We start from the raw sequence: 13069 nt of genomic DNA, 5'->3' as shown, positions 1-13069 counted from the left end.
AAAATCAAAAAACCCAAGATGTTTTAGAGGCACAAAATCTTTGGAAGTTGACTACACCTTCAATAAAAAAACATGTATGACAAGTGATATTTTCGAAGAATGGATATTAAAACTAGACAAGCGTATAACAAAAGAAAAAAAAAAAAAAAAAAATTGTGTTGATTACTGACAACTGTCCAGCACATCCTGCCAGTATTTCTGCCAAACTTAAAAAGTGTGAAGTTGTTGTTTTTAGAAAGTGTGAATCATTTCTTTGCGAGTTGACTTTTCTATGGGTTGTTCTGATGCGTCGTCAGTGTCATCGTTAACCAAACGTAACATCAAAATTCCAGCCAATGGACCAACGCATTATTAAAAATTTTAAATTTCACTACCGAGAGAAAATAATAATGAAGATTGTCAATGCATTACGAGGAAATAGAAACTTGGAGGTTACAATTAACCGGAGAGATTGCATCAAGGATTTTCCCAGTAGTGGTAATAGTAGTGGCATGTGATGCAAGAAAGCAAGTGTTTCAGCTTATGTAGTATCAGCCAAAAAAAAAAAAAAAAAAAAATCACACCATACCCTCCAAATGCCTGTCCAGTTCCTCCTTAAATTTATTCAACCTATCAACTTCCACGACAGATGGAAGTTTGTTCCAGAAATTAACCACCCGCTGGCTAAAGGCCAATTTCCACACATCTATTCTACATTTATCTTTTCTTAATTTGAATTTATGCTCCCCTAGGTTCGTAATCTGAACAAGTGGAAGGATCCCATCAGAATTCAGGTGCTCAACATTCAAGGCCTTATACACATCAATCAGATCACCATGCAGGTGCCTAGTCTCCAGCAACTGCAATTTGCAGAACTTTAGCCTCTCTTGGTAAGAGGATCCCTTCATTCACCTCACCAATCTTGTTGCCCTTCTCTGTACATGCTCAAGAAAATTGACATCCTTCCTAAAATGAGGCCTCCAGAACTGTACACAAGGCGTGGCCTGACCATTGCCTTATACAGAGGGACAATCATCTCCTTTTCCCTGCTAGCAAAATTCCTATATGTCATTGACAAAACACCATGACCTGCCCTGGCAGCCTGGCTGCATTGCTCAGAAAACTTCATAACTGACTGCACAATTACTCCCAGGTCTTTTTCATTTTCTACCGCCTTAAGTGTAGTACCGCACAGTTGGTACTTTTCTCTCAGGTTACTTAGCATTAGCATTAGCATTAGCAGAGGCATTTGATGCAAGAAAGCAAGCTTATGCAGCATCAGCCAAAAAAAAAAAAAAAAAAAAAAAAAAACCACTTCCACTTCACCCCTCTGTTCGTTCAAAATACCTGTCCAGCTGAGCCATTTAGGGTATCAACCTCCACCACAAGGGATGGAAGTCTGTTCCACCAACCAACCACGCACTGGCTAAAGGCAAATTTCCGCACGTCTATCCTACATCTGTCTTTCCTCAATTTGAATTTATGCCCTCTCAGGTGATTTTTCTGAGCTAGAGGAAGAATCCCATCAGCATTGAGCATGCTTAAACCATTCAAGGCTTTATACACCTCTATCAGATCACCTCGCTGGTGCCTAGTCTCCAGACACTGTAATTTGCAAAACTTAAGCCTTTCTTCGTAAGAGCACCCCTTTGTTCCATTCACTAATCTTGCTGCCCTTCTCTGTACTCGTTCCAGCAGCTCTACATCCTTCTTGAAATGAGGCCTCCAGACCTGTATACAGTACTCTAGGTGTGGCCTGACCATCGCCTTATACAATGGAATAATCACCTCCTTATCCCTGCTGGAAAAATTCCTGTATATCATTGACAATACTCCATGAGCTACTCTTGCAGCCCGTCTGCACTGCTCAGAGAACTTCATATCTGCCTGCACAACCACCCCCAAGTCCCTTTCATTCTCTACCACTGTCAGTGTTGTACCACAGAGTTGATACGTTGCTCTGGGATTGCTGTATCCCATGTGTAGTACTTTACATTTGTCAATGTTAAACTTCATTTGCCACCTCTCAGCCCATCTGCTCAACCTTTCCAGATCCTGTTGCAGCAGCATAGTGTCAGTAGTGTCCAAGACAACCCTGCCAAAATTTGTATCCTCTGCAAACTTGGACATTAAGCTTGATATACCATCATCAATATCATTTATAAATACAGAAAACAATAATGGACCCAACATGAGCCCTGAGGGACTCCCCTAATAACATTAGTCCACGATGAGCAGTGTCCATTGATTACCACTCTCTGTCTTCTCCCCCTCAACCACCCCTTTATCCATAGCAGCAATTTGCCTCCAATGTCACACTGCTCCAATTTGTGTAGCAGTCTTCCATGTGCAACAGTATCAAAAGCCTTTCTAAGATCCAAGTATATAATATCAAAGTTATTCCCTGCATCCAGTTCTTTTGTGACTGCATCATAGTATCCAATCAAGTTGGTCAGGCAAGACTTCCCCTTAACAAAACCATGCTGTGTCTGAGCTATAACTGAAGTCTTGTCTAAATGATCCTGCAGTGCTTCTTTAACCAGTGCCTCCATTAATTTTCTTGGAACAGAAGTTAAGCTCACAGGTCTATAATTACTTGTGTCAGCCTTTGATCCTCCTTTGTGAATTGGGGTCACATTTGCACATTTCCATTCTACGGGTACCTCCCCTGAGTCCAAGGAAGCTCTCATAATTATGGCTAAGGGTTTGCTTACTTCCTTTGCTGCCTCCTTTAATATAACTGGATAGATCCCATCCACCCCGGGTGCCTTTCTTGTGTTCATCTTCAACAGTTTCTCCTCCACTTTACTCCCAGTTATTTCAAGATTCTGTAGCTTACTGCTAGAGTTGAATACACCTCTGGCATTCCCCTCGCTGAATAACTCCTCATGTGTGAATGTCGATGCAAAATATTCATTTAGTTTGTTAGCTAGCTGAGCAGGATCATCAACACTTGACCCATCAATATCAAGTGGACCAATCTGATTCATCCCCTTCCTTCTAGAGTTTACATAAGTAAAGAACTCTTTGCTGTTTTTCTTTGCATCCCTTGCCAAGGATTTCTCGTAATCTGCCTTCGCCTGCCTAACCTCCTTTGTAACTTGGTTGCATATCAACTTGTATCTATCATAGGCTTCTGTGTCATGTGTTAATTTGTATGTATCCCATGCATTTTTCTTCTCTGCCATATGCCTCATTAGTTCATCTGACATCCATTTTGGCCTAAACCTTGAACAATATTTCTTAGTTGGTATGTAAAGCCTAGTAGCTTCCAAGATAAGTTCTTTGAATGCTTCCCATTTTGAATTTGCTGTTGGTAACATCATCAGTTGGTCCCACTGTATAGAATTTAAATACTGTCTCAGTCCATCGTAGTCGCCTTTACGGAAGCAATAACCCTTCCCTTTACCCCTAATGGTAGTTACCTCTTTGAGTAAATCCCACTTCAGCACACTGTGATCACTGCCACCTAGTGGTTCATTTATCTGCAGATTCTTAATGCATGAAGAATCACTGCTGATAATCAAATCAAGAGTATTACTCCCTCTAGTTGCCTCCCGAACATGCTGATGTAGAAAACAATCATCCAATAAATCCACAAAAGCCCTGCTAGTGTGTGAGTAACCAGCCCCCAAAATCCAGTCAATATCTGGGAAATTAAAATCTCCCATTATAAGACTCTCTGATTTACTGGCCCACTCTATTTCCCTGTACAGTTCCTTATTATACTCATCAGAGTCATTAGGCCTATAGCACACTCCTACTCTCAATTTTGATCTCCCAATGTTTATGTCACACCAAACTGACTCCACACTGCACTGTCCAGCGATGTCGACTGGCTTCACTTCCTTGGTTTTTATGTGTTTCTTAACTAATAGCATAACACCTCCCCCTTCCTATCCTGTCTATCCTTTCTGTAGACGTTGTACTCCCCAAATTGCAGTTCCGCATCCCTTATATCTGTGTGACACCACGTCTCTGATATCTCAACAATATCTGCCTTCGATGTTTTAAGCAATACCTCAAATTCATCAAATTTATTTACTAAACTCCTAGCATTGGTGTACACGCAAGTATACCTGCACCTGTTTCTATTCTTAGCTACCCTAATACAACCCATGTGTTTACTTGTGCCGCAATGGCTCCCAGCAGTCTCTGAAATACCATGCATCTTGTTTTTCAGGCTTCTGCTCATTCTAATAGAAGCAGTGCAAGAATCTCTTTCACCTCTGCCAGTGGCTACTGTCAATCTATTGGTCTTTGTCTCCCCCCAAGCTAGCAGTTTTCCGACCCACCTAACACTGCCTCGATAGCATCAGCAAATATTCTTGCACCCTTTCTATTTAAGTGTATCCCATCCCTGTAGAAGCAATCTCTCCTGTTAACAAGTACAGTCCAGGCTGAAAAAAATTCTACCCCTTGAGCCTTGCACAATCTTTCCAGGGCCGAATTGATCGACAAGGCTCTCATCATATACTCCCTCCTATCGTGTCTGGGCAGAATTGCAGACACTTTCAAATTCAACCCTAATTCTCGGCTTTTGTTCAACAGTGACCTGTACTTGTTAAGTAATTCTGCCGGTCTCCTACTCTTAATATTATTAGTGCCAACGTGTACAACTATATCACGTTTTGTGCCCTTAAAAGATGATATTCGCTCTACGTCACCAACCTTTGCCCCTGGCAGACATACCCTGGTCCTGTTCCATCTATCTTTTTTACAAAGCATGTTCCCCGTTTCCCTGACAATAGAGTCACCAACAACTACTAGTTCCTTCGGGACCAGCGCATTCTGCCTTGGGGGTTGTCTCTGTGTCACGCGATGCCCAAGTGCAAGCTCTGGCGTTGATATGGGCAGCTGAGAGCTTGATGGGCCCCTCAATTTAGTTTCTTCGAGGGCATCCACCCTGTCCTTCAAGCTCTCATATAGGCCCATAAGAACGCCGAGTTGTTGCCTGATATCGATACACTCCTTGCATCGCGCACACACAAAGACATCCCCCTTGGCAGTATCATGTCCCGTACCCGATTGCTCTGCAAACATCAAGCAAACAGTGCATTTTATAAGGCTGTGAGTCAGAGGACAACTGCCCCCCTCAGTTCTGCTCTGAGCCACAGCACTTCCATTAGCTTGAGCCTTTTGCTTTGCTGCTCTTGTCTGAGTCATGATTCTATTAATTTATTAATTAATTATGTTATTAATTATACTACGTTTGTAATCTAAGTCGTTATATGTATTTATTTAAACGTACAATTTAACTGCTAACGAAGTTCAACTAACGCTATCTAGTACGGTATATCTAGTACGGTATCACAATGGCGGGAAAATTACTAACGGTAGTTACGAACACGTGGAAACCCTTACCGATACTTTTACATGGCCGAGTAAAGAATAAATACACCAAATTAATCAACAAATCACAAAATAATGTTATACTACTAAATTTAAATCAAAAGTTTTATAAAAACAATAATTTCAAATCAATAAATAAGAAAAATCCACTTAGCGGCTTGGAACACGACCGTCACTAGTCAACTTCTACCCATATGCAGTACTTTGCATTTGTCAAGGTTAAACTTCAGTTGCCACTTCTTAGCCCATCTGCCCAAATTATCTAGATCCTGTTGCAGTAACACACTGGCATTACTGTCATTAACAACCCTGCCAACCTTTGTATCATCTGCAAACTTCGACACTAAGCCTGATATACCTTCATCAATATCATTCATAAATATACAAAACAACAGTGCACCCAACACTGAACACTGTGGGACTCCACTAATAACATTAGTCCATGAAGAGCAGCACCCATTGATTACCACCCTGTCTTCTCCCACTTAACCATCCTTTTATCCATTGTAGCAACTTACCCGTTATACCATTCTGCTCCAATTTGTACGATAGTCTTCCATGCGCAACAGCGTCAAAAGCTTTCCTGAAATCCAAATATATATGATATCAAAATTATTTTTTGCATCCAGTTCCTTAGTAACCACATCATATTAACCAATCAAATTTGTCAGACAAGACTTTCCCTTAACAAACCCATGCTGTGTCTGAATTATTGCTGAAGTCTTGTCTAGATGATCCTGCAATGCATCTTTAACCAGTGACTCCATTATTTTACCTGGAACAGAAGCTAAACTAACTGGTCTGTAATTAGTCGTGTCACCCTTCGATCCCCCTTTGTGAATTGGGGATACATTTGCACATCTCCAGTCCATGGGAACCTCATCTGAGTCCAAGGATGCTCTCATAATTATGGCTAAGGGTTTGCTTAGTTGCTTTGCTGCCTCCTTTAATATAACTGGATAGATCCCATCCACCCCAGGTGCCTTTCTTATGATTAACTTCAACAATTTCTCCTCCACTTTGCTCTCAGTTATTACAAAATCATTAAGTACCCTGCTACAATTTGATAACCTTCTACCATTTTCAAACCTTAATAATTCTTCACATGTGAATGTAGATGCAAAATACTCATTCAGTTTGTTTGCTGTCTGAGTCGAACCATCGATGTCAAGTGGACCAATCAGATTCCTCCCCTTCTTTTTAGAGTTTATATAAGTAAAGAAATCCTTGCTGTTTTTCTTAGCATCTTTTGTCAAAGATTTCATGTAATCTGCCTTCGCCTGCCTAACCTCCTTTGTGACCTGATTTCAGACTAGCTTATATCTGCCATAGGCTTCTGAGTCACTTGATAATTTATATGCATCCCATGCATTTTTCTTCTCTGTCATGAGTCTCATTAGTTCATTTGATAACCATTTAGGAATAAACCTTGAACAATATTTCTTAATAGGCATGAAACTTTTAGTAGCATCCACGATTAATTCCTTGAATGCTTCCTACTTAGAATTTACTGTTGGTAACATCTTCAGTTGATCAAACTGTACAGAATTTAAAAACTGTCTGAGACCACTGTACTCACCTTTACGGAAGCAAAATCCCTATCCTTTACCCCTGATGGTTATTAAATCTTTAAGTAAATCCCACATCAGTACACTGTGATCACTGCCATCTTGTGGTTCCTTTATCTGCAAATTCTTAATACACGAATGATCACTGCTGATATCACACCTGACACAAATGATTTAACACTGCATTTCCCTCCCATATCACCTGGATGCAGTACCTTAGATTTATATGCCTCTTAACTAAAAGTAAAATGTTACCTTGCCTGTGCGTTCTTTCTATCCACATCATACTCTCTATATTCAAATTCTGTATCCCTTATATCTGAGTGGCCACATCTCTGATATCACCACAATGTCCAAATTTAATAATTTGAAAGGTATTTCAAATTCATCAAATTTATTTATTATGCTCCTATCATTAGAGTACATGCTTTTGTTTTTACTTTTAGTACCCTCTACAGAGTTCATATATTTTATTGTTCAAAGAGAGGTCCACCAAGTCTTGAAATCCCCCAACACCTTGTTTCCAGGAGCATCATGTTCCATGAGAAGCAATGTAAGAATCACTATCACCTCTGCTTATGGTTACTGTTAATCTAATCGTCTATGTAATCCTCTCCTCAGGCAAGCAGTTTTCCAAAATATCAAAATACCTATGCCTCAACAGTTCAAAAACAGCTGCGAGTAAGGGTCGAATTTGAAAGTGCCTTCAATTCTGCCCAAACACAATAGGACATAGCTTTATCAATCAATTCGGTCCTGGAGACATTGTGCAAGGCTCATGGGGTAGAATTTCTCAGCTTAGTGTGTGTGCTTGTTAACAGGAGAGACTGCATCTGCAGGGATAGGATACACTTAAATAGCAAGGGTGCAAGAATATTTGCTGATGCTATCGAGGCAGTGTTAGGTGTGTCAGAAAACTGCTACTTGGGGGGGGGGGGTTTACACAGAATAATAGATTAACGGTAGCCGCTGGGATAGGTGAAAGTGACTGTTGGGAGTCATCACGGAACAAGTAAACACTTGCGCTGTTTCAGGGTAACTAAGAATAAGAATAGGTGTATTTGTGCATGTAAACCAATGCTAGGAGTTTAGTAAATAAATTTGATGAGTTGGTCAAAATAACAAAGGCAGATATTGTAGGAATATCAGAGACATGGTGTCATACCGATATAACAAATGTAGAATTGGAATTTGAGGAGTACAATGTGTACAGAAGGATAGATAAGACAGAAGGGAAGGGGAGTCATGCTGTTAGAAAAGAAACAAAATCTAAGGAAGTGCATCCAGTTGATATGGATGGACAGCAGTGTTGAGTCGTTTGGTGTGACATAAGCACTGGGAAAGCAAAATGGAGAGTAGGAGTGTGTTATAGGCCTAATGACTCTGATGAGTACAACAAACAACTGTACAGAGAAATAGATAGTACAGCGAAATTTTGCTTTTCTAAAGGTGACTACAGTGGTCTTAGATTTTTTAAATTCTATACAGTAGTAGTAGTATCAGTGGCATGTGATGCAAGAAAGCAAATGTATGAGCTTATGCAGCATCAGCCAAAAAAAAAAAAACACACCATTCCCTCCAAATGCCTGTCCAGTTCCTCCTTAAATTTATTCAACCTATCAACTTCCACAACGACAGATGGAAGTTTGTTCCAGAAATTAACCACCCGCTGGCTAAAGGCAAATTTCCGCACATCTATTCTACATCTGTCTTTTCTTAATTTGAATTTATGCCCCCTTAGGTTCGTAATCTGAACAAGTGGAAGGATCCCATCAGAATTCAGCGTGCTCAACCCATTCAAGGCCTTATATACCTCAATCAGATCACCGTGCAGGTGCCTAGTCTCCAGCCACTGCAATTTGCAGAACTTAAGCCTCTCTTGGTAAGAGGATCCCTTCATTCCCCTCACCAATCTTGTTGCCCTTCTCTGTACACGCTCAAGTAAATCTACATCCTTCCTAAAATGAGGCCTCCAGACCTGTATGCAGTACTCATGGCGTGGTCTGACCATTGCCTTATACAGAGGGATAATCACCTCCTTTTCCCTGCTAGCAAAATTCCTATATATCATTGACAAAACCCCATGACCTGCCCTGGCAGGCTGTCGACATTGCTCAGAGAACTTCATATCTGACTGCACAATTACTTCCAGGTCTTTTTCATTTTCTACCACCTTAAGTGTAGTACCACACAGTTGGTATGTTTCTCTGGGGTTACTTCTACCCATATGCAGTACTTTGCATTTGTCAAGGTTAAACTTCAGTTGCCACTTCTTAGCCCATCTGCCCAAATTATCTAGATCCTGTTGCAGTAGCACACTGCCATTACTGTCATTAACAAACCTCACAACCTTTGTATCATCTGCAAACTTCAACATTAAGCCTGATATACCTTCATCAATATCATTGATAAATATACAAAACAACAGTGGACCGAACAATGAACCCTGTTGGACTCCACTAATAGCATTAGTCCAAGAAGAGCAGCACCCATTGATTACCACCCTCTGTCTTCTCCCACTTAACCATCCTTTTATCCATTGTAGCAATTTACCCTTAATACCATTCTGCTCCAATTTGTACAATAGTCTTCCATGCGCATCAGTGTCAAAAGCTTTCCTGAAATCCAAATATATGATATCAAAATAATTTTTTGCATCCAGTTCCTTTGTAACCACATCATAATATCCTATCAGATTTGTCAGACAAGACTTTCCCTTAACAAACCCATGCTGTGTCTGAATTATTGCTGCAGTCTTGTCTAGATGATCCTGCAATGCATCTTTAACCAGCGACTCCATTATTTTACCCGGAACAGAAGTTAAACTAACTGGTCTGTAATTACTCGTGTCATCCTTCGATCCCCCTTTGTGAATTGGGGATATATTTGCACATCTCCAGTCCGTGGGAACCTCCCCTGAGTCCAAGGATGCTCTCATAATTATGGCTAAGGGTTTGCTTAGTTGCTTTGCCGCCTCCTTTAATATAACTGGATAGATCCCATCCACCCCAGGTGCTTTTCTTACGTTTAACTTCAACAATTTCTCTTCCATTTTGCTCTCAGTTATTACAAGATCATTAAGCACCCTGCTACAATTTGATAACCTGCCATTTTCAAACCTTAATAACTCCTCATGTGTGAATGTAGATGCAAAATACTCATTCAGTCTGTCTGCCATCTGAGCAGGATCATCAACAGTCGAACCATCGATGTCAAGTGGACCAATCAGATTCATCCCCTTCCTTTTAGAGTTTATATAAGTAAAGAAATCCTTGCCGTTTTTCTTAGCATCTTTTGCGAAGGATTTCTCATAATCTGCCTTCGCCTGCCGAACCTCCTTTGTGACCTGATTACATATTAACTTATATCTGCCATAGGCTTCTGAGTTGCTTGATAATTTATATGCATCCATTGCATTTTTCTTCTCTGTTACGAGTCTCATTAGTTCATTTGACAACCATTTAGGCCTGAACCTTGAACAATATTTCTTAATAGGTATGAACCTTTTAGTAGCTTCCACGATTAATTCCTTGAATGCTTCCCACTTAGAATTTATTGTTGGTAACATCGTCAGTTGATCCCACTGTACAGAATTTAAAAACTGTCGGAGACCACTGTACTTGCCTTTACGGAAGCAAAAACCCTTTCCTTTACCCCTGACGGTAATTAAATCTTTAAGTAAATCCCACGTCAGTACACTGTGATCACTGCCACCTAGTGGTTCTTTTATCTGCAAATTCCTAATACATGAATTCCTAATACATCATCAGTAGGAACTGATGATGTTGCCAACAGCAAATTCAAAATGGAAAGCATTCAAATAATTAATCTTGGAAGCTACTAGGCTTTTCATACAAACTAAGAAATATTGTTCAAGGTTTAGAACTAAATGGATGTCAGATGAAGTAATGAGACATGTGGCAGAGAAGAAAAATGCATTTGGATACATAAATTAACATGTGACACAGAAGCCAATGGCAGATATAAGCTGGTCTGTAATCAAGTAACAAAGGAGGTTAGGCAGGCAAAGGCAGATTAAGAGAAATCTTTGACAAAGGATGCAAAGAAATACAGCAAAGAAAAACAGCAAAGACTTCTTTACTTATGTAAACTCTAGAAGGAAGGGAATGAATCAGATTGGTCCACTTGATATCGATGGTTCAAATTTTGAAGGGGATGAATCAGATTGGTCCACTTGATATCAATGGTTCAACTGTTAATGATCCTGCACAGGTAGCTAACAAATTGAAAGAATATTTTACATCAACACTTACACATGGAGTTATCCAGGGAGGGGAATGCCAGAGGTGAATTAAATTCTAGCAGTGAGTCAAATGATTTTGTAATAACTGAGAGCAAAGTGGAGGAGAAATTCTTGAAGTTAAACATAAGGAAGGCACCTGAGGTGGATGTTGTTGTTTGTTGTTTGGTTTTTTTTTAGGAGAATTAGCAACTAAGGCCATATTGCTTCAAGGATATGCGGTGGTCATTCCCTGACCTTTCCACATTCTCCATATTTGGTGGTCACGGTCTCGAACCCCGGTCTAATCAAGAAGTGTGTGCTACACACTGCTGCTCCTGCCCACCTGGCTACGGAGGCCCCGTGGGGTGGATGAGATCTATCCAGTTATATTAAAGGAGACAAAAAGGAAGTAAGCAAACCCTTAGTCATAATTATGAGAGCCTTCTTCGACTGATATGAAGTCCCCACAGACTGTAGATGTGGAAAAGTATCTCCAATTCACAAAGGTGATCTAAAGGGGACATGAGTAATTACAACTTAATGTCTAAGTTTGCAAACAATACGAAGATTGGCAGGGTTGTTAATGACTGTATGTTACTGTAAGTATCTAGAATAGTTGAGCACATTGGCTGAGAGGTGGCAACTGAAGTTTAACATTGACAAAAGAAAAATACTGCATATAGGTAGCAGTAACCCAAGAATAACATATCAACCGTGTGATACTACTGTCAGGGTGGTAGAAAATGAAAAAGTCTTGATGGTAATTGTGCAGTCAGATATGAAGTTTTTTGAGCAGTGCAGACGGTTAGCAAGAGTAGCTCATGGTGTCTTCTCAATGATATACAGGAAATTTTCTAGCAGTGATTCGGAGGTGATTATCCCCTTGTATAAGACAATGGTCTGGCCACACCTTGAGTACCATATACAGGTCTGAAGCCCTCATTTTGGGAAGGATGTAGAGCTGCTGGAGCAAGTATAAAGAAGGGAAACAAGATTAGTGAATGAAACAAAGAGATGCTCTTATGAAGAAAGGCTTAAGTTCTACAAATTGCAGTGTCTGGAGACTAGGCACCTGTGAAGAGATCTGACTGGGGTGTTTAAGGCCTTGAATGGATTGAGTAAGCTCAACATTGATGGCATTTTCCCTCTTGCTGAGGCTACCCACATGTGGGGCAAAAATTGAGGATAAATGTGCGGAAGTTTGCCTTCAACCAGTGGGTGGTTGCTTGTTGGAACAATTTCCATCTGTCGTTTTGGAAGTGGACAGTTTGAATAAATTCAACGAAGAAATAAGCAAATTTTTGGAGAGGATGGATGGATGTGGTGAGCAGGTTGGGTGTTTTTTTTTTTCTGATGCTCTACAAGCTTGTTTTCTTACATCATTTGCCACTAACACTAATACCAATAATGCAGTTTTTAAGACTGTTTTATTTACGAGTCAGTTTGGCAAAAAATAAAAGAATTGATCGAAAATTAGAATCATAAGCAAAGAGAGTTTTAAGAAAAGTAAATGAAACTGAAAAATGGAAACAATAGTAAGATATTAAAAATGAGGAAAGCAGAAATAAAAACCGAGTTATAACAAATATTGAGTTAAAGAAGAAAAAAAAAAAAAAACTAACGTTAGATGATATGGGCATGCAGAAAGGCTGTGATAAGAATACTGAATAAATTATAAGATTATAAATATACAGCTATTTTATTCATTATGATTAGATATGAAAAATACTCTAACCATGCAGTGTTTATTGTTTTTGCTAAATAATAATGTTCTTACCACTTGTAACTTTAATTGTACTTGGTCTCTCCTTCACAACAGTAGAAGTTGTTTCTTGGGGCACTTCTGCAGGAGCAGTTTCTCCTAAATTTTCAGCAAGAACTTTCATTACTGTTCCATAATCATCCTGACTTACTGACATCTAACAAA

At 39.8% G+C, this 13069-nt stretch overlaps 1 protein-coding gene across 4 annotated transcripts in view; it reads right to left on the bottom strand.

Moving 5' to 3' along the window:
- Vps13 (vacuolar protein sorting 13C) overlaps positions 1 to 13069 on the bottom strand; it is a 1645987-nt gene that overhangs the window by 834783 nt on the left and 798135 nt on the right. For all 4 annotated transcript variants that reach the window (XM_090373229.1, XM_090373247.1, XM_090373239.1 and 1 more), the window contains exon 32: positions 12920 to 13061. In XM_090373229.1, the coding sequence (XP_090229355.1) occupies positions 12920 to 13061 (142 nt within the window). The remainder of the gene's footprint in view (positions 1 to 12919; positions 13062 to 13069) is intronic.

The sequence above is a fragment of the Mastigoproctus giganteus genome, chromosome 1 (assembly GCF_048544385.1).
Source record: "Mastigoproctus giganteus isolate SK-2022 chromosome 1, ASM4854438v1, whole genome shotgun sequence".
Taxonomy (NCBI): Eukaryota; Metazoa; Arthropoda; class Arachnida; order Uropygi; family Thelyphonidae; genus Mastigoproctus; species Mastigoproctus giganteus.
The sequence above is the reverse complement of the archived record's forward strand: the minus strand, read 5'-3'. Positions and strand labels throughout refer to the sequence as shown.